Source organism: Oncorhynchus mykiss, chromosome 14, assembly GCF_057628025.1.
Source record: "Oncorhynchus mykiss isolate SJ-2025 chromosome 14, ASM5762802v1, whole genome shotgun sequence".
NCBI lineage: Eukaryota > Metazoa > Chordata > Actinopteri > Salmoniformes > Salmonidae > Oncorhynchus > Oncorhynchus mykiss.
Genome location: NC_143035.1, coordinates 9,113,489 through 9,140,328, shown reverse-complemented (window position 1 = coordinate 9,140,328; position 26,840 = coordinate 9,113,489). Strand labels below are relative to the sequence as shown.

Sequence of the window (26,840 nt, the reverse complement as noted above, 5' to 3'; positions counted from 1 at the left end):
ATGAAGAATAAGAGCACCTCCTCCCAGCTGCCCACTGCACTGAGGCTAGGAAACACTGTCACCACCGATAAATCCACTATAATTGAGAATTTCAATAAGCATTTTTTACGGCTGGCCATGCTTTCCACCTGGCTACCCCTACCCCGGTCAACAGCCCTGCACTCCCCACAGCAACTCGCCCAAAGCCTTCCCCATTTTTCCTTCACTCAAATCCAGATAGCTGATGTTCTGAAAGAGCTGCAAAATCTGGACCCCTACAAATCAGCCGGGCTAGGCAATCTGGACCCTCTCTTTCTAAAATTATCTGCCGAAATTGTCACTATCACTAGCCTATTCAATCTCTCTTTCGCATCGTCTGAGATTCCCAAAGATTGGAAAGCTGCCGCGGTCATCCTCCTCTTCAAAGGGGGAGACACTAGACCCAAACTGCTACAGATCTATCCTACCCTTCCTTTCTAAGGTCTTCGAAAGCCAAGTTAGCAAACAGATTACCGACCATTTCGAATCCCACCATACCTTCTCCGCTATGCAATCTGGTTTCAGAGCTGGTCATGGGTGCACCTCAGCCACGCTCAAGGTCCTAAGTGATATCATAACCGCCATCGATAAGAGACATTACTGTGCAGCCGTATTCATCGACCTGGACAAGGCTTTCGACTCTGTCAATCACCACATTCTTATTGGAAGACTCAACAGCCTTGGTTTCTCAAATGATTGCCTCACCTGGTTCACCAACTACTTCTCTGATAGAGTTCGGTGTGTAAAATTGGAGGGCCTGTTGTCCGGACCTCTGGCAGTCTCTATGGGGGTGCCACAGGGTTCAATTCTCGGGGCGACTCTCTTCTCTGTATATATCAATGATGTCGTTCTTGCTGCTTATGATTCACTGATCCACCTCTACGCAGACGACACCATTCTGTATACTTCTGGCCCTTCTTTGGACACTGTGTTAACTAACCTCCAGACGAGCTTCAATGCCATACAACTCCCCTTCCATGGCCTCCAACTGCTCTTAAATGCAAGTAAGTCTAAATGCATGCTTTTCAACCGATCACTGCCTGCACCTGCTTGCCCGTCCAGCATAACTACTCTGGACAGTTCTGACTTATAATATGTGGATAACTACAAATACCTAGGTGTCTGGTTAGACTGTAAACTCTCCTTCCAGACTCACATTAAGCATCTCCAATCCAAAATTAAATCTAGAATTGGCTTCCTATTTCGCAACAAAGCATCCTTCACTCATGCTGCCAAACATACCCTCGTAAAACTGACCATCCTACCGATCCTCGACTTCGGCGATGTCATTTATAAAATAGCCTCCAACACTCTACTCAAAAAATTGGATGCAGTCTATCACAGTGCCATCCGTTTTGTCACCAAAGCCCCATATACTACCCACCACTGCGACCTGTACGCTCTTGTTGGCTGGCCCTCGCTTCATACTCGTCGCCAAACCCACTGGCTCCAGGTAATCTACAAGTCTCTGCTCGGTAAAGCCCCGCCTTATCTCAGCTCACTGGTCACCATAGCAGCACCCACTCGTAGCCCGTGCTCCAGCAGGTATATCTCAATGGTTACCCCCAAAGCCAATTTCTCCTTTGGCTGCCTTTCCTTCCAGTTCTCTGCCACCAATAGCTGGAACGAACTGAAAAAATCACTGAAGCTGGAGACTCATATCTCCCTCACTAGCTTTAAGCACCAGCTGTCAGAGCAGCTCACAGATCACTGCACCATCTGTAAACAGCCCATCCAACTACCGCATCCCCATACTGCATTTATTTATTTATCTTGCTCCTTTGCACCCCAGTATCTCTACTTGCACATTCATCTTCTGCACATCTATCATTCCAGTGTTTAATTGCTATATTGTAATTACTTCGCCACCATGGCCTATTTATTGCCTTAACTCCCTTATCCTACCTCATTTGCACACACTGTATATAGACTTTTACTTTTCTTTTTTTCTACTGTATTATTGACTGTTTGTTTTGTTTATTCCATGTGTAACTCTGTGTTGTTGTATGTGTCGAACCGCTATGCTTTATCTTGGCCAGGTCGCAGTTGCAAATGAGAACTTGTTCCTCAACTAGCCTACTTGGTTAAATAAAGGTGAAATAAATCAAGAAATACCTCAATCACCGCAGTAAATAGAAGTAGCTGAGGTGGGATCTTTAGAGGGACCTGAAGGAATTACAAAGAGAGCAGGGAGTATTTCCCGAACAGAAACTCAACCACTCTTCTAACATTATTTTTCAGTTAAAAAAAGAGAGAGCAAAGAAGCCCAAATATCCCATCTATGCATTTTTTCATTAAGAAAAAGTTTTGTAGGTGAATACAAGTCATCACTGTAGTAAGCCTACAGTCACATGAGTTCTCTATCTAGCCCTCCTCTGTTGAGCATGTCACCCCTTCTCAGACCTGTGTAATTACATCTCCAATCACAGACAAATGGTTGAGTGTGCACAGACCAGCTGTGCCAAGGTCCTCATTTGGCCCCTACGAGACAGTGATTCGAGTCACCTCAGATCCACCCAAACTCACCCCTGGCTGGTCTCACTGTGATGCGTGCTGTGTCTATCTGCTTTACAACCTGCAGGCGGCCATAGCAGCTGCCTGCATTAGTGTAATAACATAAAAGAGATATTTGAATATTGATACCACTTGCATGTCTACTATGAGACATGGTACACAGGATTTGAATCGCTGCTGAAATGTAAAACTGTCTTGAATGCCAAAGAGTTTGTTTATCCTCACTTGGATTTGCAAGCACGAGGGAGACTTGGGTGCTAGGAATCTGAGGGCATGTTTACGTGTTATTCAGAGTCAGACTGTAAATAAGGCATTTGATGAAAGGTGTTTGTAAGTAAACATCATTGTACATTTAGCAGCCTATTGCAAGTGCCCAAATTACCATCATTAGAAACGTTGTTGAGATTTGTCACCATGAGTTGAATTTCCATTGGTCTAAATTACACATTGGCTAGCCCCTGTCTACTGGGTAAGCTAGTATCTGGACCACTTTGTTGTTACAAGTACTCCGTTGGAGAGACAAGGGGGGAAAAAATCAAATTTTTCTAAACAGAAGAGTCCCTTTTAAATATCCTTCAAGAGATTGGGTTTATGAAATAAGATAGACCACAAGTGAGGGGAAAGAATGAGTGTGGTAAGGGAGATGTAATGTATGGAAAGTTAGATTCAGCTCCTTGGTTTAAAGCTACAGTGAAAACGATGAGGCAAAAACACTAACTAGTTACAGTAATACGCTCAAAATGGAGGAGAGGACCTCTGCTTTCCAACGTTGTCCTCTTCACGTGTCATGATCTCAGTGCACATTCAGTGCAATGTGTGCCCAGTTAAGTCCTTTTCCTACTTTCTTTGCTATCTTATTTTCCTTCCATGTGACGCTAAAACACTTTTACGTTGAGTTGAATGAAACTTTAGCAAACCAGAAAGCCTGGCCCTTTTTCAGAGATGTACTAGTTTTCACTGGACTTCAGTTTTGGATCCCAACCAGGTTTTTTCCCCCAACTTCCCTTTATGGAAATGGCTCAGGAATGGACCAGTATTCAGGCTGTGCGAACCTGAGAATTTGTGGCGAAATTTTAGTGGAATTTCTAAATTCCTGTATGTTTTTTTAGCCAAAACCAAATTCGCACTCTTTCTATTTCATTAATGAGTTGTAAGTTCATTAATTATGCATGAAGTAGATCGAGACCAGTCTTAAAAGCCAGGTAACAGCGTTTATTTCAAGAGAGTACTAACCACATACACATATTTCCACAGGTTATAAAGTGAAAATGACGTCAGCGTTTTCTAAACGTTCTATCTATTTCACAAGTAGAGGGCCCTCTAGCTCTCGAGCCTTCGCGTTATCAGCACGAAGTCAAGGCCAGTCAGTATAAATCAACATTCTAGACAGTCTGGAGATGGGCCGTTCCTGCCACCTGGAGATTGTACAACTGAATGAAATAAGGAACAGACCTTCATTGTTACTAAACTCCTGACTACATTATATACAATTGGGAATGGGAGCAAGAGAGAAAATTCACATGTACAGTACATTATAGCATTTAGACTAGTCAGTTCTGATTGGAATGTATACATAATTAGTCATTTCAACCATAATTTCCTCTAACAGGAAACAATTAGCATTAGAGGTTCTCTGCATGACCTTTATTCTACTCTTCATGTTCTACCTCAAAATAATTTCATATGTATCACAAATAATCTGATAAGTACATGTAGGTTAATGTGTGGGAAAGAAAGTACATATCGCCCATAAATACATTAGTAGCTGACAAATAGTTTTTATCTGTTTATGCCTTGTTGCTATGACTGATTTTAGAGCTAATAATAGTGTGTCGTTGGTTTCAGGCTCTGGAACCACAATGCACAGCAGCTACAATGAGGTTGTGCCAGAGGAGGAGTACTACACTCCCCAACTGAACTACAGGAGTAACTACGGAGAACCACACAGTCACAACACTAACATTATCAACAACACAGATTTGAAATCTACGTACCCCACATCACTGTTTTGAAATCAGTGTCTCTTGGCATGTCTGTAGCACATTGGTCTTGACACTGAGTTCCAGTGTGTGTTTAAACAATATTGTTTTGATGCAGATCTAAGATGGTGTCACTTTCTGACCCTGGCCAATGGGGATGTGACCTGCCACTTCCCCCGAGGAGAGAACTACCGCAGCACCCTAGACACCCGCTGCGAGATGACCTGTGACCGTGGCTACAAGCTGCTGGGCAGATCCTCGGTGCAGTGCATGCCCAACCGCCGCTGGTCTGGGACCAGTCACTGCCGCCGTGAGTACAGGCTGATTATAGACAGATACAGCTGATTGTCGTTTTTTTGTCCATGTCCTCTCTATTGTTCATTTTTCTTTTAAAGTCCCTGAGTTTTCTTTAGAAAAAACCTTCATGGGAGTAATATACACAGAGTATACAAAACATGAAGGACCCTGCTCTTCCCATGACAGACTGACCAGGTGAATCCAGGTGCAAGCTATGATCCCTTATTCGTGTCTCTTGTTAAATCCACTTCAGTCGGTGTAGATGAAGGGGAGGGGACAAGTTAAAGAAAGATTTTTAAGCCTTGAGAGAATTGAGACATGGATTGTGTATGTGTGCCATTCAGAGTGTGAATGGGCAAGACATAACATTTGAAACAGGTTTGGTAGTAGGTGCCAAGCGCACCATTTTGAATCAAGAACTGCAACGCTGCTGGGTTTTTCACTCTACACTTTTCCGTGTGTATCAAGAATGGTCCACCACCCAAAGGACATCCAGCCAACTTGACACAACTGTGGAAAGCATTGGAGTCAACATGGGCCAGCATCCCTGTAGAATGCTTTTGACACCTTGTAGATTCTGTGCCCCGATTAACTGAGGCTGTTCTGAGGGGAGAGGGGGGGGGTTATGCCACTCAGTATTAGGAAGGTCTTCCTAATGTTTGTTATACTCAGGGTCTATCTTGTTGACTATGGTGACTCCACAGAGGTTCGTTGCAACGTGCTGCACCTGATCTGGCATGGCACGTACCACTGCACCCAGGGTTATGTGGTGGACTCCAGCTGTGGCTACATCTGTGAGCTGGGGTACCGGATCGAGGGGGACCACTCTCGTACCTGTCTGGATGGGGGGTCCTGGAGTGGGGCAGAATCCATCTGTGCAGGTATAGCTCATATGTTTAGTCAGCACGTCCAAGTATACTGACATGATTCATGAATGCTTTTTCACTGTGGTGTGAAACCCAGGTGGTGTTGGGTTTGATATGCCTGGAGGTAAGTGAATGGTCAAAGTCAGTGGTAATTAAGTCAGCATATTTTTTTTTTCTTCCCCATGAGTTAATGAGATGCACCCTGTAAGCACAGCAAAAAAATTAAAAAACCATTTGGAATCCAAGCTAATTGTTTTTCCAGTGCCGTTTTGTTTCTAACTTTTATAAGCCCCGGCAGCTCCCATGGGCATGTCTCCCATCCACATAAACACAACACAGATACTCATCTAGTACCGCTCTTTCCACGTTTCATTTCCTTTTTCTGTCTTTGTCTCAAAACCAAGACCCCCCCGTTGCCTCAGAAACAGCTGATAAAACACTGGCGTATGACAGTCCTTTAAAAAATAAAGATTCCCTCCTTCTTCCCCTGTGCTTTATCAGGAGGTGAATCACGTGGTGTTCTTTGTCTGTTTGCAGTGTAACACTGATAGGCCAGGGGCCAGATACCAACTTTAAAGAGGGGATGAACATTATCCGGCACACAGCACATGACCAAGCCAGAAACAGGGCTGCCTGCAAGTTCATTGTTCGTGTGGAGGGTAAGGCACCACAGTAACCTGACATTCAGACAAAATGACCTGATATTTGGACTAGAGTAAAGCCCAGACTTACTGGACAAACAAACAGTGCATTTGGAAAGTATTCAGAGCCCTTGACTTTTTCCACATTTTGTTATGTTACAGCCTTGTTCTAAAATTGACTTTGTTAAAAATTGTTATTTTTTTGTCAATCTACACACTATACCCTATAATGACAAAGCAAAAGCTGTTTAGAAATTTTAGCAAATGTTTTCAAAAACGGAAACACCTTATTTACATAACTATTCAGACCCTTTACTCAGTACTTTGTTGAAGCACCTTTGGCAGGGATTACAGCCTCAAGTCTTCTTGGGTATGTCACTACAAGCTTGGCACACCTGGGTTTTGGGAGTTTCTCCCATTCTTCTCTGCAGATCCTCTCAAGCTCTGTCAGGTTGGATGGGGACTGTCGTTGTACAGCTATTTTCAGGTCTCTCCAGAGATGTTCGATCGGGTTCAAGTCCGGGCTCTGGCTGGGCCACTCAAGGACATTCCGAGACTTGTCCTGAAGCTACTCCTGCGTTGTCTTGGTTGTGTGCTTAGGGTCATTGTCCTGTTGGAAGGTGAGCCTTCGCCCCAGGTTGAGGTCCTGAGCGCTCTGGAGCAGGTTTTCCTCAAAGATCTCTCTGTACTTTGCTCTGTTCATCTTTCCCCCAATCCTGACTAGTCTCCCAGTCCCTGCCACTGAAAAACATAGATTATTTAGGTTTAGGTAAGTATTTATGAATCATAAAAAAAGAGGTTTGGAGAGCCTTTACGCACAAAAGGAAATTGCCACATTCTTCAACCCATGGTAATCTTCAAATGAGTCGATTCAGCTATTTCAGCCACACATGTTGCTGACAGGTGTATAAAATTGAGCACACATGCAATCTCCATAGACAAACATGGGCAGCAGAATGGCCTTACTGAAGAGCTCAGTGACTTTCAACGTGGCACTGTCATAGGATGCCTCGTTTCCAACAAGTCAGTTCATCAAATTTCTGCCCTGCTAGAGCTGCCCCGGTCAACTGTAAGTGCTGTTATTGTGAAGTGGAAACGTCTAGGAGCAACAACGGCTCAGCCGCAAAGTGGTAGGCCACACAAGCTCACAGAACGGGGCCACTGAAGCGTGTAAAAATCGACTGTCCTCGGTTGCAACACCACTACCAAACTGCCTCTCGAAGCAACGTCAGCACAATAACTGTTCGTCAGCTTCATGAAATGGGTTTTCACGCTAATGCCAAGCGTCGGCTAGAGTGGTGTAAAGCTTGCCGCCATTGGACTCTGGAGCAGTGGAAATGCATTCTCTGGACTGATGAATTATGATTCACCGTCTGGCAGTCCGAGAGATGAATCTGGGTTTGGCGGATGCCAGGAGAACGCTACCTGCCCGACTGCATAGTGCCAATTGTAAAGTTTGGTGGAGGAATAATGGTCTGGGGCTGTTTTTCATGGTTCGGGCTAAGCCCCTTAGTTTCAGTGAGGGGAAATCTTAGCGCTGTGCTTCCAACTTTGTGGCAACAGTTTGGTGAAGTCCCTTTCCTGTTTCAGCATGACAATGTTACCATGCACAAAGTAAGGTTCATACAGAAATGGTTTGTTGAGATTTGTGTGGAAGAACTTGACTGGCTTGCACAGAGCCCTGACCTCAACCCCAATGAGCACATTTGGGATGTATTTTAACGGTGACTGTAAACCAGGCCTATTTGCCCAACATCAGTGCCCGACCTCACTAATGCTCTTGTGGCTGAATGAAAGCAAGTCCCCGCAGCAATGTTCCAAACTCTAGTGGAAAGCCTTCCCAGAAGAGTGGAGGCTGTTATAGCATTACCTGGGCGACCAACTCCATATTTAATGCCCATGATTTTGGAATGAGATATTCGACGAGCAGGTGAACACATACTTTTGGTCATTTAGTGTAGGTCAAGGTCAGAATACAGTGTATCTGTATCAGAGTAGGAGTGCTGATCAAGGATCATGTCCCTATGTCCATATCATCTTAAATCCTAAACTGATCCTAGATCAGCTATTGCTTTGAACAATAGAGATCCTGCTCTCCGTCTCTCCCCAGTCAGGAGGTGTCCAGTCCTCAAGCCCCCTCTCCATGGTTACCTCACCTGTAACTCTGACGGGAACAACTACGGGGTGGTGTGCGAGTACCACTGTGACAGGGGCCAGGAGAGGAGGGGGATCTCCAGCCGTGTCTGCCAGTTCGACCACAGCTGGACTGAGGCCCCTGCTGAGTGCGTCCGTTAGTATTGAGAACCAATGACAGAGCATGGCCATCTGGTTTGTTGTCTTCAACTGAACCCAAACATGTAAAGTGATTATACCAACAACCATACTGTTTTTGATGGTGTGTGCATATGTACTGTAGCAATGGAGTTTAAAACAGATGTGGATACAGCTTCTGGCCTCCTGGACCGGTTCTACGAGAAGAGGAGGCTTCTGATTGTGTCGGCACCTAACATAGCCCATGGAGACTACAAGCTCCAGAACCTTATGGTACAGGTGAGTCCGAGACACCGGGATGATTTGGGTATCATCTGCAAGTCAGGGAATTTCTGCTCTCAACAATGGTAGTTTCTACAGGACTTAATAAATAGCTGTTTAGTGAATGAAATATGAGCACCTCGTTTGTATGAATTGTGACCATGCTTGGGGTGTTTTCATGCCTAGAAAGCAGATTGTGGTCTGGACATAAGAGGAGTGACAGTGATTGAGCTGCTAAGGTCCCCTCCTCGAGAAGTGGGCCACATCAAGGGACGTCACCTGGACATTGAGGGTCTGAGGTAAGGTGACTTCACATAATCAAATTGTATTGGTCACATACATGGTTAGCCGATGTTATTGCGAGTGTAGTGAAATGCTTGTGCTTCTAGTTCTGACAGTGTAGCAATATCTAACAAAAGGGATGGAATAAGAATATGTACATATAAATATATGGATGGGCCATGACCGACCAGCATAGACGGTATAAAATTCAGTATATACATCTGGGATGAGTAGTGCAAGATATGTAAACATCATTAATGAAGTGACTATTGATCCATTTGTTACGAGTGTTCAATCATGTTGGCTGCACTGCATCTTCAGGCAATGTAATACACCATCACTGACTTGACACGATATGGTCATCTCGTACTGTGGTACAGGCAGGCTTTACGGATCTCCAGATCCTACTTCAACATGGTGCTGCTAGACAAGGATGGTTTGGACCACGAGAGATTCCTCACACCCACCACATCCGATGAGCTCTTCTCATACATCGACAATAACCTTTTGGACGAAGAAGAACAGAGGCGGTTGGAGTTAGACCTCTGACTAAGAGTGCCCCCTGGTGGCTTGGAGGTCAGACACTTTTACAAAGATATCAGCTCAGAGGAAGGCTGGCCCAGAATAGAGAGAGAAACAAGAAAACGGATAACAGCTCTGCTAGTCAAATGTTTCCATTGGCTGATAAACCTGAAAAACAGGCTAAGATCTTCATTAATGATGTTTACATATCTTGCACTACTCATCCCAGATGTATATACTTCATCTAAAAGTATAGAGATTGTTGGTGTATTGTTAGAGAATGAAACATAGGTACCTTTACTTCACCTTCCATACTGCACAGACGGGTATAACAAACGTGGATAATTAAAGGTTCAGTCACTTCATATTTTTATTTATTTGGTGAATTAAATATTTGATACAGTCATAGGACTCAAAAGAGCATAAAAGTTGAGAAATAAAATGAGTCTCCTTCACTTTGTGCAACTGGTAATATTTACATATTTAAAAATCATATGCACAGTAGTTTTTTTTCAATTACCATGAATCATAACCCAAGGTGACATGGACCAAAACTGGTTCAATGCCTTAAGAGTGGAACAGAGATTCTGCCTGAAACTGAAACACCAGTAACCCCCATGAAGCGCCACAGTTAATGAGTGGTTTGCTGAACATGGATAGAATTCAGCTTTGATAAAATGTCAATTAAACAGGAGTTTTTCAATTTGATCAAAACTTTGGTTAGTGTCGATTGATCTCAAAAAGTATGTATAGTTGACAACCTTACATTTAAAAATATGAAATGATACCTCTATCAAAAACCTCAAGCTATCAGGTGAATTTCCACTATGCTTTCAAATCACTTGTTTTAGGCCAATAGTGTCGTAATAGTGCCTGCGGTTAGACAGTCTTTTTTTTTTTTTACAGAATGATGGTGATAAAAAGTTGAGGGATTGCCCTGTCTCCATAGCTCTTCTTTCAGGTTACGAGGCAGTGTGGCGTCTTCACTTGCTCTTGCCCATAGAGGAGCGTAATGGAAGAGTGCCCTCTGCACACGAGTCAGGGTATTGCATCATCTTCTGCCACAGAGTCACCTCCTCCCCTGTAGAATCCGCCTCCACTTCCTCCTTCCCAACCTTCAGTGTGGCTGAAAAAAGAAGGGCACCAGAAAAACAGTGAACTAAAGTAGGTCTGTCCTGTCCTAACCTCGTCCCCAGGCTATTGCGCATATAAGCCTGGGATAATGATTCAAAGTTGGCCTTAGTGGGTGTGACCATTAGGTGTTGTGGGATTGTTTGGTAGATTAAGCCAATGCTATCTGCACCGTGAGTTACTCCCGGTCTTTCTGTATTGGCTAACAAAAGCTAAAGTTTGATGCTTTGGTCCACCAGACTTCACACATTTGGACAGAAATGTCAGGGAATGAGATTTATTTTAACAATAGGCCTACTGCTCTTAGTAATTTAAACTGAGGTAGCTTCACCTTACTACCAACTTTAACATTGGAAAAATAGGTGACCTGCAACGGAATAGTAACTCAAACATGTAAAGCGGTAGAGCAATACTGCCAATGGATATAAACTGAGACTTCCCCGCCATAAATCAACAAGGTGTTGTGTGTCATTAATTGTGGCTTTGCTGAGTCAAAACCCCACCCAGGAAGATAAAAAGGTGTTGTGTCATTACCTGTGCCTGTGCTGAGTCGAACCCCACCCAGGAAGTCATTACTGGACATGGCCTCCCGGTCCCACACTGTCAGCTCTAGCCACATCTCACTTAGCTGGTCTAGGGTCAGGTCTTTGTACACAAATGTGTGGTCGTAGTGAGGGTTCAGAGTTTTCTTCACCACCGGAGTCTTCCTCTTAGTGGACTTGGCCTTCGATGGCAACAAGTACCTAGGTTTAAAAGCATGAGTGAGAAGGATTGCATTTTGATGAAGGCTAGGTGGCTGAAAAATGTTCTTAAAATGAGCAGGAGTTGCACAATCTCAAGTGAAGATGATGAAACAAAATGTGTCTCTGTTTAGGTGAACGTAGAGAATTAGTGACATCATGCCGCCAGCTAACCCTTTCACAAAGGAATCCGACGTGTCCCCTGCTTTCATTGCCGTCAGGTTCTTGGCCTCTTTGATCAAGACGTGCAACTCCCCTCCCTGCTCCGTCTTTGTCTTCTTGCCTAGAGAGAGTCTCTTGCCTAGGGGAGATGGTGGTGTCAGACAGCCACTGGTAGGGATTGGTCTGACACAGATAGTGCTGACTGAGCTTTTCTGTTAGTTTGTTCTGTCAACAGGGGCACTCCTACCTTTGGTCTTTTCAGTGGGTGAATTCTTGGTCGAGACATACTTCAGGGAAATCAACAGTTCTCCTTTGTACTGAGAGAAGGCAGAGGACTGCAGTGGTGACGCCTATAGAGGATAATAGTCAGTAAAACCACTAGACCACAGGGTTGTACTGTAGATTAGAAATACATTTAGTGATTGATGTGTAGGGCCTGCAATGTTTTCTGACCATGTGACCTGACCAGGAACAACTGAGCCCTAGTGATGAGACTATTCAGGCTTACTTTTCCCACGAACGCCACACACTCCTCGTGGCCTGCGTCGAGGTTCCTGCAGTCCAGAGGCACCTCCACCTCTCCAAGGAAGGCATTACGGCCCAAGCGGGCATGGTGCCAGACGGAGAGCTGGAGGGAACGATTGAGCACCTGGGAGCGACTGATGGAAAACTGAATGAGGAGAAGAGATGAAGTGAGAGAGTGACACCCTGCTCTCACTGATCCGTCAACTACATCTTAGTAAAGTTTTCCACCCACCCTCTCTGGCCTTTGCATCAGAGTTACTTGTTCACTATACTCAGAGTTTAAAAAAAGGGCAGCAACAAAATCAATATTTGTTTGTCTTTCACTAACGGCGATTAACTCTCCTTATCTTGAATGCCAATATCAATCTTACTGCCTACTGAAGGAGGCGGCATTATCAACCGGCCATTGAGTAATAAGGGATGTATACAGGGTTAAAGTTCATCAGTGTTCATCTAAATCTACTGCAGTTCCAGAGAGGCCATCACCTTTAGGGTCTCATTGTAAGTGGGGTCCACTGTGTTATGTTTAATGGTAGTTTTTTTCTTGCCAATGCGAGACTTGTCAGGGAGAAGGTAGCACTTGACATACCTGCAGGACAAAAAAAAACATGAATATTTTCCTACATGTTAAAGAGTTCAAATGAAGCCATATTCCCTCCTGCAATACCAATAAACTATACTGAAGAAAAATATAAAAATGCAACATGTTGTGCACAAATTGGTTTACATCCGTGATAGTGAACATTTATCCTTTGCCAAGATAATCAATCCACCTGACAGGTGTGGCATATCAAGAAGCTGATTAAACAGCATGATCATTACATATGTGCACCTTGTGCTGGATACTATAAAAGACCACTCTAAAATGTGCAGTTGTCACACGACACAATGCCACAGACGTCTCAAGTTAAGGGAGCATGCTGACTGCAGAAATGTCCACCAGAGCTGTTGCCAGAGAACTTAATGTTAATTTCTCTACCATAAGCCTCATCCAATGTCGTTTTAGAGAATTTATGTGTATGGCATCGTGTGGGCAAGAGGTTTGCTGATGTCAACATTGTGAATAGAGTGCCCCATGGTGGCGGTGAGGTTGTGGTATGGGCAGGGCATAAGCTATGGACAAGGAACACAATTGCATTTTATTGATGGCAATTTTAATGCACAGAAATACCATGACGAGTACCTGAGGCCCATTGTGAGGCCCATTTCTTTTAAGTTATCTGTGACCAACAGATGCATATCTGTATTCCCAGTCATGTGAGATCCATAGACTAGGGCCTAATTAAATTTATTTCAACTGACTGATTTTCTCATATGAACTTTAACTGAGTAAAATCTTTGAAATTGTTGCGTTTATATTTTTGTTCTGTTATTTAAGTCAAAATATAAAGTGCCTACATTTCCAAACTACAAATGTATAATTATTTTTCTTCCGTTAAATGTAACCTGTACAATTCTTCCTTTTGGAACTCTGATAATGACCCCTGGGCACATCAAACATTTTGTAAACAGGACAGGGTCTTATTTAAGATGATCTACGTCAGGGATTATCAACTAGATTCAGTTGCGGGACAATTTGTTCTTGAGTGGATGGTCGGAGGGCCGGAACATAAATTTGTAAACGGCAAACTGACCGCAAAAAGCCCAAACAGATACAGTGCCTTGCGAAAGTATTCGGCCCCCTTGAACTTTGCGACTTTTTGCCACATTTCAGGCTTCAAACATAAAGATATAAAACTGTATTTCTTTGTGAAGAATCAACAACAAGTGGGACACAATCATGAAGTGGAACGACATTTATTGGATATTTCAAACTTTTTTAACAAATCAAAAACTGAAAAATTGGGTGTGCAAAATTATTCAGCCCCTTTACTTTCAGTGCAGCAAACTCTCTCCAGAAGTTCAGTGAGGATCTCTGAATGATCCAATGTTGACCTAAATGACTAATGATGATAAATACAATCCACCTGTGTGTAATCAAGTCTCCGTATAAATGCACCTGCACTGTGATAGTCTCAGAGGTCCGTTAAAAGCGCAGAGAGCATCATGAAGAACAAGGAACACACCAGGCAGGTCCGAGATACTGTTGTGAAGAAGTTTAAAGCCAGATTTGGATACAAAAAGATTTCCCAAGCTTTAAACATCCCAAGGAGCACTGTACAAGCGATAATATTGAAATGGAAGGAGTATCAGACCACTGCAAATCTACCAAGACCTGGCCGTCCCTCTAAACTTTCAACTCATACAAGGAGAAGACTGATCAGAGATGCAGCCAAGAGGCCCATGATCACTCTGGATGAACTGCAGAGATCTACAGCTGAGGTGGGAGACTCCATCCATAGGACAACAATCAGTCGTATATTGCACAAATCTGGCCTTTATGGAAGAGTGGCAAGAAGAAAGCCATTTCTTAAAGATATCCATAAAAAGTGTTGTTTAAAGTTTGCCACAAGCCACCTGGGAGACACACCAAACATGTGGAAGAAGGTGCTCTGGTCAGATGAAACCAAAATTGAACTTTTTGGCAACAATGCAAAACGTTATGTTTGGCGTAAAAGCAACACAGCTGAACACACCATCCCCACTGTCAAATTTGGTGGTGGCAGCATCATGGTTTGGGCTTGCATTTCTTCAGCAGGGACAGGGAAGATGGTTACAATTGATGGGAAGATGGATGGAGCCAAATACAGGACCATTCTGGAAGAAAACCTGATGGAGTCTGCAAAAGACCTGAGACTGGGATGGAGATTTGTCTTCCAACAAGACAATGATCCAAAACATAAAGCAAAATCTACAATGGAATGGTTCAAAAATAAACATATCCAGGTGTTAGAATGGCCAAGTCAAAGTCCAGACCTGAATCCAATTGAGAATCTGTGGAAAGAACTGAAAACTGCTGTTCACAAATGCTCTCCATCCAACCTCACTGAGCTCGAGCTGTTTTGCAAGGAGGAATGGGAAAAAATGTCAGTCTCTCGATGTGCAAAACTGATAGAGACATACCCCAAGCGACTTACAGCTGTAATCGCAGCAAAAGGTGGCGCTACAAAGTATTAACTTAAGGGGGCTGAATAATTTTGCACACCCAATTTTTCAGTTTTTGATTTGTTAAAAAAGTTTGAAACATCCAATAAATGTCGTTCCACTTCATGATTGTGTCCCACTTGTTGTTGATTCTTCACAAAAAATACAGTTTCATATCTTTATGTTTGAAGCCTGAAATGTGGCAAAAGGTCGCAAAGTTCAAGGGGGCCGAATACTTTCGCAAGGCACTGTATGTTTGACTAAAAATCAATTCAAACCTTGCTTACATTTGTATACGATCACATGGTTCTCTCTTATGTATGGGAATACTTGAACCGATTTCTTCAATTAAAATCACTTGTAGATGATTTCCTGGGGGGGGGGGCAAATAAAACCACCCGCGGGCCAAATTCAGCCTGCATATCTACATTATGTCATACAGTAATAACACTGAACTGTGTGTCTAGTGTGAACAGGATTACTGGGAATCATTCTCTACAATGCATCTCATCTACTGTCATCATAAAAACATGACGAGACTTATTGCAACCTACGGTAGAATAGTGTTGGTCTCACTTGAAGGAGTGGGGGATACTATCACTATGACATGATGGAATGCATCTGAATAGTGTAAAGCAGCTTTGTTGAAAGAAAATTCCAGAGCGGCATCCACCATGACTTTCATCCACCCAGTGTTTTCAGATGTGGGGATATGAAGGAGAGGAAACATTATTGAGATGCACCCATCATTTCCTACTGAGACAACTGTTAAACCCTAGTCCTGAGGGGACACTCACGGGTTTGAGCGCTGGCGTCTGGCGTCCCCGTGGGCCAGCGAGTGACACTCCTTGACGAGGACGGCCAGGCTCTGGGTGGTGTCATCGTAGCTGATAGAGAACACGATGTCCCCGCTCACCTCCACGCTGTCATAATCTCCTGCCTCACTGTAAATACTCATCAGACTGCCCAGTGTGCTCTGTGGTGGACACACACACACACACAGATTTCTGTTAGTAGTTGGTTTAAATGCATTCATATTGACTACAATTCTAGAACTTGGAATTCAAAATGAGCAAAAATTGTGACCAGAAAGGTAAATGTAACATATTCAATCAAGTAACATAAACTTCCTGGAAAGCACACAAATGAGGCCTGTGACAATGAAAATCAGGTCAGTCAAATTTGCATGCCCTGAAGCAACTTTGAGCGTGAGCTTTAGTTGCCATGGTAACTCAATTAGGCAGCAGCTCACAACACCAACCAGGATATCCTGAATTGTCTCAAAGTTCTGGTTCAATAAATATCTTGAGGAACTCTAAAAAAAATAGCATCACACACTAACTAGAACCTTTGAAAATAGGATAAGTGAGAATCGCATGCATTTACCTTGGAGCCGCGAAGATTTGAGGTACTTGAGCACACCTTTCTATGGATGCTCACCAAGTTATCAATGTCTTCATCCTCCTCATCATCCTGCAAGCACAGCAAACCATTTAAAATCATGAAAAATACAATGCAACTGCATCTCACCAATACTAGCACCATATGGAAGTATTTTGTAGTATAGTGAAGCCTTATGCATTAGTCTGTAATGAGGAAGAGGTACTGCTCACTGGCACATTGAGCCCAGGCACCGACTTGCTCCGGTCACCCATAAAGCCCTCTGATGCTTCAGCCCCCTCCTCACGCAGGTCCAGCACAGACGTGAATTCTGAGTGAAACCCATGGAGACGCATTCAAATGGAGCATGTCTTTGTTAACTCAAGCAGGCCAGATGCCCTTAAAACAAAACAATATTTGAATAGAGTTTGGGAGTCAGGGCTACCGAGGCGGCAGACACACAAGAGTCTCACCGGAGGGTTTCTGAACTCGTCTGATGCTCTTCTTGAACAGGCCGCCATCTTCCAATGCGACAGACCCTGTGCCAGAGCTAACACTACGACGACCTACTACGGAGGACTATGGAAAGAGACAAGGGTTACAGTCAGGTGTGACAGTATAATATGTATTGGCTGGAGACATGAGGACTAATACAGGTGGACTTTTCACTTGCAGACTTGACTGACTGCACTAAAATGGAACTGACCCCAACACCTGATTGATAGGTAAACGGTCTCCTTACCGTGTCTGCATCCGAGGTGGGGCTGTGGCTACTGACGAGGTCAGCTTTGACTAGACCATTCATACTGGACCCTGTTGGACTAGACTGACCTGTGCTCTCCTCCTTCCTGGATCATAAACACCATTCATAATGAGCAGACATCCCAAAAGCAGTTTTGTTAGCATGTAGCGCTAATGCTATAGGCCTATTTGTTTGGATGTAGACTCACCTTGGTAAGAGAGGAGTACCAAGAGAGGACTCGGTCTCTGTCATGACACTGTTCAGGCTGGCTTTCTCTGCAGGCTCATTGTCCCTGTGCTGCTGTTGCTCCTGCTGCTCCTTGGCCTTAACTCCCACGGATTCTTCGGAGACTTCGTCTAGCAGACTGAGAAGGTTGAAATAACAGTGTCAAAATGTTATATGTTGAATTGAAACTCCATCCACATATTACAGTAACTGCATCACACTATTGATTGTAAAGCATGTGTTGTCACCCCAGATAAAAATAGGACTCACTCCTTGTTGGAGGCTGCTAGGTCCCTCAGTCTGGGTCGGGGAACAGGGGTGGTGGGCTGGCTGGGGTTCAACTCTGTACTGTTCAACAGAAGCGCTTCCATGTTCTCCCTCTTCCTCACTAAAACAGAACACCAAGCTTTAGCATGACAGGCAACTGGTAATATGCTGACAGTGGCTTCATTCATTCAGACAGGGATTTCCTTACTGGGAAGTGCCATTGAAAAAAAGTGCATAAACAAAAGCTATGCAGTAACGGAGCTTCTTACATCTCAATATTGAAATTGAGTAGAGAAAAATAGGACAAATTGCTATGCTGCCACGCCACTGACATTCCACTCTGCACCCGCAGTGAAAGTCGTTTAGGGTTTCCAATTGTATAGAGCGTAGCCCACAACTTGGTGGTTTCTGGACTCACGTGGGGGCCTCTTTTTGAGGGAAGTCCTCACTATGTCGTGTCCAGGGGTGGTGAAGAAGCGGTTGACTCGCTGGTCATAGAACCAGTCTCCGGTGACCTTCTTTAGATCACTGGAGAAAATAACACCACACATTACCACCACGTTAAAACATCATCAAATATATGGACCACAACTCTAAGGGTGACATGCTGACAGTGCGAAAACGTTGTAAAAATAAAAACAGAAATATATTTTTTTACACAAGTTTAGAATGCAACAGATATGCATAGCGTGCATCCACAAATGTAAACCCGCTGAAAGTATTATCGTCTCCTCGTGGGCGTTGTACAGTGAGAGTCTGACATTAACAAAAACATCACGCTTTGCATATAGATACAGCAAACACAGGGATCGTCACCATTTAGATGCTAAAAGACAGGGTGGGGTGATGTACAGTACAGAGAAATTGACTCTTACGCCTCTTTAGCACACACACTGCACACCCAGGATCCATTGGGGCACACTGAGCAGCAGTTGTGGCACACTTGGTGTTTGCATGCCCTACACTGGCTGGAGCCGGCAGATAGTGGACCAAGTGGTTCCTGGCAGCGGCCGCAGCTACGCTCACTGTACTTCCCACTGCTACGCTTGGCGCCCTTCCTCATAATGTCCAGCAGCTCCGTCTTCAGCTTCCTAAAACAACAGGGGGGGGGGGGGGGGGGGGGGCATTGGTTAGACCCTTGCCTATTGGTGTCTGTGTTGACATCTTTGCATAACTGGATGTTGAAAGTCTAGTGACTGCCTCCATCTGCACTCGTGAAATACTGAGTTGATGAGGTGAATGCTAGATTGCCACCAGCATGCACTGTATCGCTTTCACCGGTCCTGTCTTTTTAGATCAGATTAAGGAAATGAGACAACGTCAGGAGGAAGCCACTTTAGGACTATTGAGATGCAGCTCGGGAGGGGAGTTCTCACCGGACACGGTGCTCTTCAGCCTGCCTCAGTTCCTCGTCCCTCCGCAGCACCTCCAGGATCAGCTCCCGCTCCGAGTCAGTCAAGAAGGCCACATTAATCATGTCTGCAGCCTGTGGCATTGCACCTCCGTCCCAGGCTAACCCCTTAGGGATTATCACCCTAGGCCAGACAGGCTCCTGCTAGCCAAAGAAGAGAACAGGGCTGAGTTCAGAAGGCACAAAATGGGAACATGTTTTATCCATCTATAACTTGTCCTTTGTGGTTTCTGCCTGAAAATGCCTTTCTCCTGCTTTACCAAGCACCATAGTTTACATTTGAAATCCCTCATGATATCACAGTGAAAACCAGTGTGAAAGTCCTAATCCCAAACATCAGCAGCATTGAAGATGGAGTAAAGCTGATCGGAAGCTTTTCCCCCAGCTAATGTCCATTTATTGGAGGACCCACTTTCAGTACATGAGCAACGACCTCATATACAGTACAGGCTACTCAGAAAGAGCACAGCATTACAGTGGACCACTGCAGGAGAGAGTGCGCGTTTAAACAATGGGAGGGCTTGCTGTGAGGGGAAAGGACAGAGACAGGTAGAGAGGGGTAGACAGTGCAGGACTAGCAGACATACAGACAAAGGGGACTGTTAGTGGATGGTGTTACCCTTACCTCCTCCACTAGTGAGCCTCCATGCAGAGAGGCTGCTGCTGCCACAGTGTCAGAAGCCTCTCACTCCGCCTTGCTGGAGCTGGCTGGGTAATTAGGAAGATGGAGCTGGCAAGTGTAACAGTATAACTTTAGACCGTCCCCTCGCCCATACCCGGGCGCGAACCAGGGACCCTCTGCACACATGGACAGACCCAGACAACACAGTGACCTAGCTTAGAGCCAACACCCTGAGATGGCCCTGCTGCAGACAAACCAGAGTGAAGGTGGACTAGTGGAACATTTCCAAGACAGACTGACCAGGTAAATCCAGGTGAAAGCTATGATACTTTATTGATGTAACCTGTTAAATCCCCTTTTTAAAAAAATCAGTAGATACAGGGGAGGAGACAGGTTAAAGAAGGACTTAATTAAGCTGAGACATGAGGGTGAATGGGCGAGACAAAAGATTTAAGTGCCTTTGAACGGGGTATAGTAGTAGGTGCCAGACGAACACAGAACTGCAACACTGCTGGGTTTTTCATGCTCAACAGTTTCCCTTATGGTCCACCACCCAAAGGACATGCATCCAACTTGACACAACTGTGGCAAGCATTGGAGGAATGCCATCACTTTTTATAGTCCATGGCCTGAAGAATTGAGGCTGTTCTGAGGGGAAATGAGGGTGCAACTCAATATTAGGAAGGTATTCTTAATGTTTTGTATACTGTGTAAATCTCACCAGGACGTACAGTACGGTGTCATTTCCACTGGAGTAAACACCAAACTACAACACCTTTAACAAACTAAGCCTATAACGTTGTACTGTATATGCTTACATCATGTAGAAAATCCTTTGCAGGGAAAGAAAACAGCCCTGCCTAAGTGTATATTGAGCTTTGAGTCAGGTACACAAGCATAAATAAAAATGTGGTGACATACAGATAGTGATTTTATTATTTCGACATGTCATCCTATAGTAAATTATAACAGGAAGACATGGGAAAATAGTCTCTACCTAATCTTACTTTGACAGACGCTGACACGCATATAGAATAGATAGATGATGACAAATAGGATCCAGGATCCTTGAGGTTTTAAACTCCTCTGACAGGGTGAAAGTTTGCTTGAGGGAATTTGAACAGGAAAGCTAAAAACAACACGAGCTCAGCATATCGCAGGGTTCCCACCCTCTAAGGACATAGAGCGGCGGGTGGAGTGCACTGGTTAAACCATTTGTTTAATCCTGACATCAAGCCTGTCATCGGCCATGTTCCAGTTCTGAGCTTCAATCTCTAGGTGAATCCAGAATCTCAGAAGACATTGAATAGTCAAGTTGACTGTTTTTTTTTTAAAAGGCACTTCAATTTTTTGGACAACTCTGAATTTACTGTGAACACACTATATTTTTAAGGCAAGGCAACGTTTTTATCTGCTCAGGAATAGTTTCAGTGTGAGCCAGCACATTTGAGAAATAGTGTACAAAAGTATTGTTTGCTTCATCATGACCACATGGTATGGAAACCCGAGTGCCAAGAAGAGGACACAACTGTTCAGGGCAGCAAATATGGATAGCAAGATAGTTAGCAAACCTCAAAAAGCAGTTCAATAACATATACAGTTTCTTCAGAAAGTATTCATACTCCTAGACTTATTCCACATTTAGAGCCTGAATTCAAAATGGATTAAATATAGTCATTCTCACCAATACCACACAATACCCCATAACGACAAAGTGAAACCTAGTTTTTAGATAGTTGCCAATTTATTGAGAATGAAATACAGAAATATCTCATTTACATTAGTATTCACACTAGGGCTGACCCCAATTTACTGGTCGATAGGCTGTTGGTCGACCAAGATTTTACACACACAAACACACACCCAGTCAAAAGTTTGTACACACCTACTCATTCAAAAGGTTGCTTTATTTTTACCATTTTCTACATTGTAGAATAATAGTGTAGACATCAAACTATGAAATAACACATATGGAATAATGTAGTAAACAAAAAAGGGTTTAGATATATATTCTTCAAAGTAGCCACCCTTTGCCTTGATGACAGCTTTGCACACTCTTGGCATTCTCTCAACCAGCGTCATCTGGAATGCTTTTCCAATTGTTTTGAGGGAATTCCCACATATGCTGAGCACTTGTTGGCTGCTTTTCCTTCACTCTGCGATCCAACTCATCCCAACCATCTCAATTGGGTTGAGGTAGGGTGATTGTGGAGGCCAGGTCATCTGATGCATCACTCCATCACTCTCCTTGGCCAAAAAGCCCTTACACAGCCTGGAGGTGTGTGTGTGCTGGGTCATTGTCCTGTTGAAAAAAAAATGGTAGTCCCACTAAGCGCAAACCAGATGGGATGGCATATCGCTGCAGACTGCTGTGGTAACCATGCTGGTTAAGTGTGCCTTGAACTCTAAATAAATCACAGACAGTGTCGCCAGCAAAGCACCATCACACCTCCTCCTCCATGCTTCACGGTGGAAACCACACACGCGGAGAGCATCCGTTCACCTACTCTGCGTCTCACAAAGACACGGTGGTTGAAACCAAAAATCTCAAATTTGTACTCAGACCAAAGGACACATTTCCACCGGTCTAATGTCCATTGATTTCTTGGCTCAAGCAAGTCTCTTCTTATTATTGGTATCCTTTCGTAATGGGTTTCTTTGCATCAATTAGGCCTGATTTATGCAGTCTCTGAACAGTTGATGTTGACATGTGTCTGTTACTTGAACTCTGAAGCATTTATTTGGGCTGCAATCTGAGGGGCAATTAAATCTAATGAACTTATCTTCTGCAGCAGAGGTAACTCTGGGTCTTCCATTCCTGTGGCGGTCCTCGTGAGAACAAGCTTCTGCATAGCGCTTGATGGTTTTTGCGACTGCACTTGAAGAAACTTTCGATGTTCTTGAAATGTTCTGTATTGACTGAGCTTCATGTCTTGAAGTAATGATGGACTGTCGTTTCTCTTTGCTTATTTGAGTTGTTCTTGCCATAATATGGACTTGGTCTTTTACCAGATTTGGCTATCTTCTGTATACCAACCCTACCTTGTCACAACACAACTGAAACACATTAAGGAAATAAATTCCACAAATTAACAAGGCACACCTGTTCATTGAAATGCATTTCAGGTGACTACCTCACGAAGGTGGTTTAGAGAATGGCAAGAGTGTGCAAAGCTGTCAAAGGCTGGCTATTTGAAGAATCTCAACTATAAAATATATTTAGATTTGTTTAACACTTTTCTGGTTACTACATGATTCCATGTGTCATTTCATAGTTTTGATATCTTCACTATTATTCTACAATGTAGAAAATAGAAAACCGCTTGGCATTCAGGCCAAAGCATTCAATCTTGGTTTCATCAGACCACAGAATCTTGTTTCTCATGATCTGAGCGTCCTTTAGGTGCCTTTTGGCAAACGCCAAGCGGGCTTTCATGTGCCTTTTACTGAGGAGTGGCTTCCATCTGGCCACTCAACCGTAAAGGCCTGATTGATGGAGTGCTGCAGAGATGGTTGTCCTTCTGGAATGTTCTCCCATCTCAACAGAGAAATTCTGGAGCTCTCTCAGAGGGACCATCGGGTTCTCGGTCACCTCCCTGACCAAGGCCCTTCTCCCCCGATTGCTCAGTTTGGCTGGGCGGCAGGCTTTAAAAAGAGTCTTGGTGGTTCCAAACGTCTTCCATTTAAGAATGATGGAGGCCATTTTGTTCTTGGGGACCTTCAATGCTGAAAAAAATATATAATTGTACCCTTCCCCAGATCTGTGCCTCGACACAATCCTTTCTCTGAGCTCTACGGACGGGGACTCTAATTAACTTGTAGAAACATCTCAAAGATGATCAATGGAAACAGCCAAAGCAAAGCTGGAAAATGTAAGTCCTTGAGTGGCCCATCCAAATCCCAGACATGAATCCCATTGAAAATCTGTGGAAAGACTTGAAGATTGCTGTTCTCCACCACTCCCCGCCTAGCCTTTATTTATTTTTTATTTAACTAGGCAAGTCAGTTAAGAACAAATGATTTACAAATGATTTACAAATGACAAATTATTATTATTTACAGTGACGGCCTACAGCTTAACAGAGCTTGAGAAAATCTGCAAGGAAGAATGGGAGAAAAAAAACAATTCCAAATGTGCAAAGCTGATACAGACGACTCAAAGCTGCAATTGGCTCCAAAGGTGCTTCTACAAAGTATTGATTAGAGTGAAAATGTCATTTTCAATAAATGTGCAAACATTTCTAAAACATGTTTTCACTTTGTCATTATGGGGTATTTTGTGTAGCTGGGTGAGTGGAAAAAAATTATTTAATCCATTTTGAATTCATGATGTAACACAGCAAAATGTGGAATAAGTCAAGGGGTATGAATACTTTCTAAATGCACTACAAGTGCTGAGCACTCAGAGCAAAGCACTGACTATAGCTAATGACCCATCCACTATTTCCAGTTTGAAAAGCTCCCCTCAGGGAGGAGATATCTAAGAATATCTATAAAAAGTAATTTGACCCAAGTTGTTGATAATGGTCTCAGATCCTGATGTACGTACAAATGAATTATTTAAACATGGAGGTGATCAGGTGCCCTTCAGTCTTAATGATGATGTATTTTTTACTAGGAATTCTTGATGCTGATTGTGGCTTTTAGACCAATGATGATGTAATGTATAGCCAGCCGTCTAACGGGAAACTGCACTAGCACTTTTGTAGTTCGTATAGTTTATTATTTTTCAGGATGATGGAGTCCTGATGGCTTTTAATGTCTGTTTTTATGTTGTGAAGCCAAAGACACATTGGGTGGACAATAAAGTTTTTCTAATTCTAATAATGTTGAGTGAGTTTAAGCAGAGAAAAAAAATTTGATTTCAATTCCATAGCCCTCATTACCACAGTGTTTGTGTGCTAAGCTGTGTCACTCACGCAGAACTTTGGAGAGAAACTTTTTCCTCATTGTTTTAACGCTTGAGGCCAATTGACTCACATTTGAGAAGTGTACAATGCCTTGTAGGGCAGCTCAGCAGGCAGCTGCCTACTTCAAGGGAATGCGTGTGTCACAGAAACAAAGATGACAGTGCCCTGGGATATTTCTAGAGTCAATAGACACTAAGAAGGATATCAACAGAAAGAGTGAGGACAAATTGTACGAATACCAACGTTAGTAAAAAAAATTAAAAATTAAATGGTGAATACAGGAAAGAAAACTCCACATAAAGTGCTTTTCCAGGGCATCTTAGGTTGTGTTTACAGCCCAATTCCGATGTTTTCGCCACTAATTGGTATTTTGACCGATCAGATTCTTTGCCAAAATATCAGAATTGGGCTGCCTGTGTAAACATAGTCTCATTGTGGGCATAGGCTATAATAAAAGGAAAGTTAATTCCAATTTAACAATGCATGAGAATAGCATAGTTTAATGTGCAATTTTCTTGACAGTAACTCAATAAGTAATGTAAGTCTAACAGCAAATGTAGGACTATTTCAAAGTATGTCATTTACCTCATTTGCCAAAAGGACTTAACAAAAAAATGCAGTAGGCTACATTTGATTGTTTTGTTGTAGCCTACTGTATTTTTTCTAACAGCCCAAATGTAATCAAACAAATCTATTGTAGGCCTAGAGACAATGCATGATGTGGCTGGATTTAAGATTGTGTTGGCAACACATCCAGTTAATTGGACATTATTGAAAAAGCGCAGTTGTTTATCAACACACATGATCTGCTGAATAAGACAACACTACATAAGCAATGTATCTGAATGAGCGAGCGCAAATATAGTTCATAGAAGATTTGTCAGTCTCAAAAAATGTATTTTAACACCTGTTAAAAAAAAAACGGTGTTTTAATTCCATTGAGAAAATCGAAAACTGCACTTCGATTATGATTCAAATTAATTGACCATACCACTTTCTTTCGTTCCCAAATCTTGGGAGGGAGGAGATGAAAAATAATCAAATGGAATAATTCAACTTTCAGAGCAGACTGGTAGCGGACAAAACAAGTGCACCGGTACATCGTTTGTTCGCAACGTCAATGAATCGAGGATCGTAAATCATTCCTAAGGGAGGTTTCCCATATCAGGAAAAGGTATTCAACAATTTACTGTCGTGTAAACATTTTTTTGATTGCAACTGTAATTCAATAAAACAGTTTGAATGAATGTTATAGATCACAACAAACTCAACTTACCGCTCAACCCTTAGCTGCAATGTGTCAGCGTGACTCCCACAGTCTACCTTCCAGTCTCTTTCCTGCACTCTGAAACTGTTGACTTTCAGCGTTGGTTATAATCATCACATCCCGGAAGATATGGAAAATTTGTGACAGCGGTGGGGCGACAAATAGCTACAGACGTTTTCCGCAGCAGGTGCATTCCCTCTGCTCTATTTCCCTACTTTTCTGAGAAAGAAGCAGAAGTAGTGCTAATTAATTCAATACCAGTAGTTTCCACAAGTAAATAACCAAACCCCGTACAAATAATTTAGTAAAATTAAATATTAATGTGGAGCATTATTCTATTGTGGAAATAATGCAAGAGGCAAAATACACAAATACTTAATTTTTGTGTGTAATTGTATACTATATCCCTTATTTGGCCAGATATTTCATCCTATGGATACAATATTTATAAACAAATGTGTAACAAATGTGTTCCCAGACAGGCACCATGTGGCAAGTCAGTCATTGCATGTGATGACATTTTGTCAAATCAGTTGTAAAACAACTGGTAAAAAACTGCTTCATTTTCACATTGAATAAACCTTTAAAATCATGTTTTACCTAAAATAGCAACATTATTATTACAGTGCATTCAGAAAGTATTCAGACCCCTTCACTTTTTCCATATTTTGTTACGTTACAAACTTATTCTAAAATGGATTAAATTAAAAATGTTCCTCATCAATCTACACACAATACCCTATAATGACAAACCGAAAACCGTTTTTTATAAATGTTTGAAAA

At 42.9% G+C, this 26,840-nt stretch overlaps 2 protein-coding genes across 8 annotated transcripts; one reads left to right on the top strand and one right to left on the bottom strand.

Moving 5' to 3' along the window:
• Window positions 1-435: 435 nt before the first annotated feature.
• Window positions 436-10,106, top strand: LOC110487723 (sushi repeat-containing protein SRPX2). The gene is made up of 11 exons (XM_021559635.3): window positions 436-1,022; window positions 4,378-4,458; window positions 4,630-4,821; window positions 5,513-5,689; window positions 5,772-5,798; window positions 5,964-6,024; window positions 6,212-6,333; window positions 8,426-8,605; window positions 8,732-8,865; window positions 9,034-9,146; window positions 9,510-10,106. Exons 1-11 carry the CDS (start codon window positions 527-529, stop codon window positions 9,676-9,678), a joined length of 1,752 nt encoding a protein of 583 aa, XP_021415310.3. The 5' UTR covers window positions 436-526; the 3' UTR covers window positions 9,679-10,106.
• On the bottom strand, window positions 10,004-26,268 carry LOC110488727 (synaptotagmin-like protein 4). 7 transcript variants are annotated; one of them, XM_036942872.2, is made up of 18 exons: window positions 26,067-26,257; window positions 19,884-19,988; window positions 19,224-19,399; window positions 18,723-18,938; window positions 18,266-18,375; window positions 17,851-17,968; window positions 17,564-17,719; window positions 17,356-17,461; window positions 17,087-17,192; window positions 16,847-16,944; window positions 16,620-16,706; window positions 16,031-16,209; window positions 12,696-12,798; window positions 12,193-12,354; window positions 11,932-12,034; window positions 11,697-11,823; window positions 11,317-11,525; window positions 10,004-10,777 (listed from the first exon to the last, which is right to left on the bottom strand). In XM_036942872.2, the coding sequence occupies exons 3-18, from the start codon at window positions 19,340-19,342 to the stop codon at window positions 10,635-10,637; spliced, it is 2,142 nt and encodes a 713-aa protein (XP_036798767.1). In that variant the 5' UTR covers window positions 19,343-19,399; window positions 19,884-19,988; window positions 26,067-26,257; the 3' UTR covers window positions 10,004-10,634. The 7 variants fall into 7 exon arrangements, with proteins under 7 accessions (XP_036798767.1, XP_036798769.1, XP_036798768.1 ...); XM_036942874.2 differs by having other exon boundaries at window positions 19,224-19,402; window positions 26,067-26,199; XM_036942873.2 differs by having other exon boundaries at window positions 19,884-20,056; window positions 26,067-26,188.
• Between the last annotated feature and the right edge of the window lie 572 nt (window positions 26,269-26,840).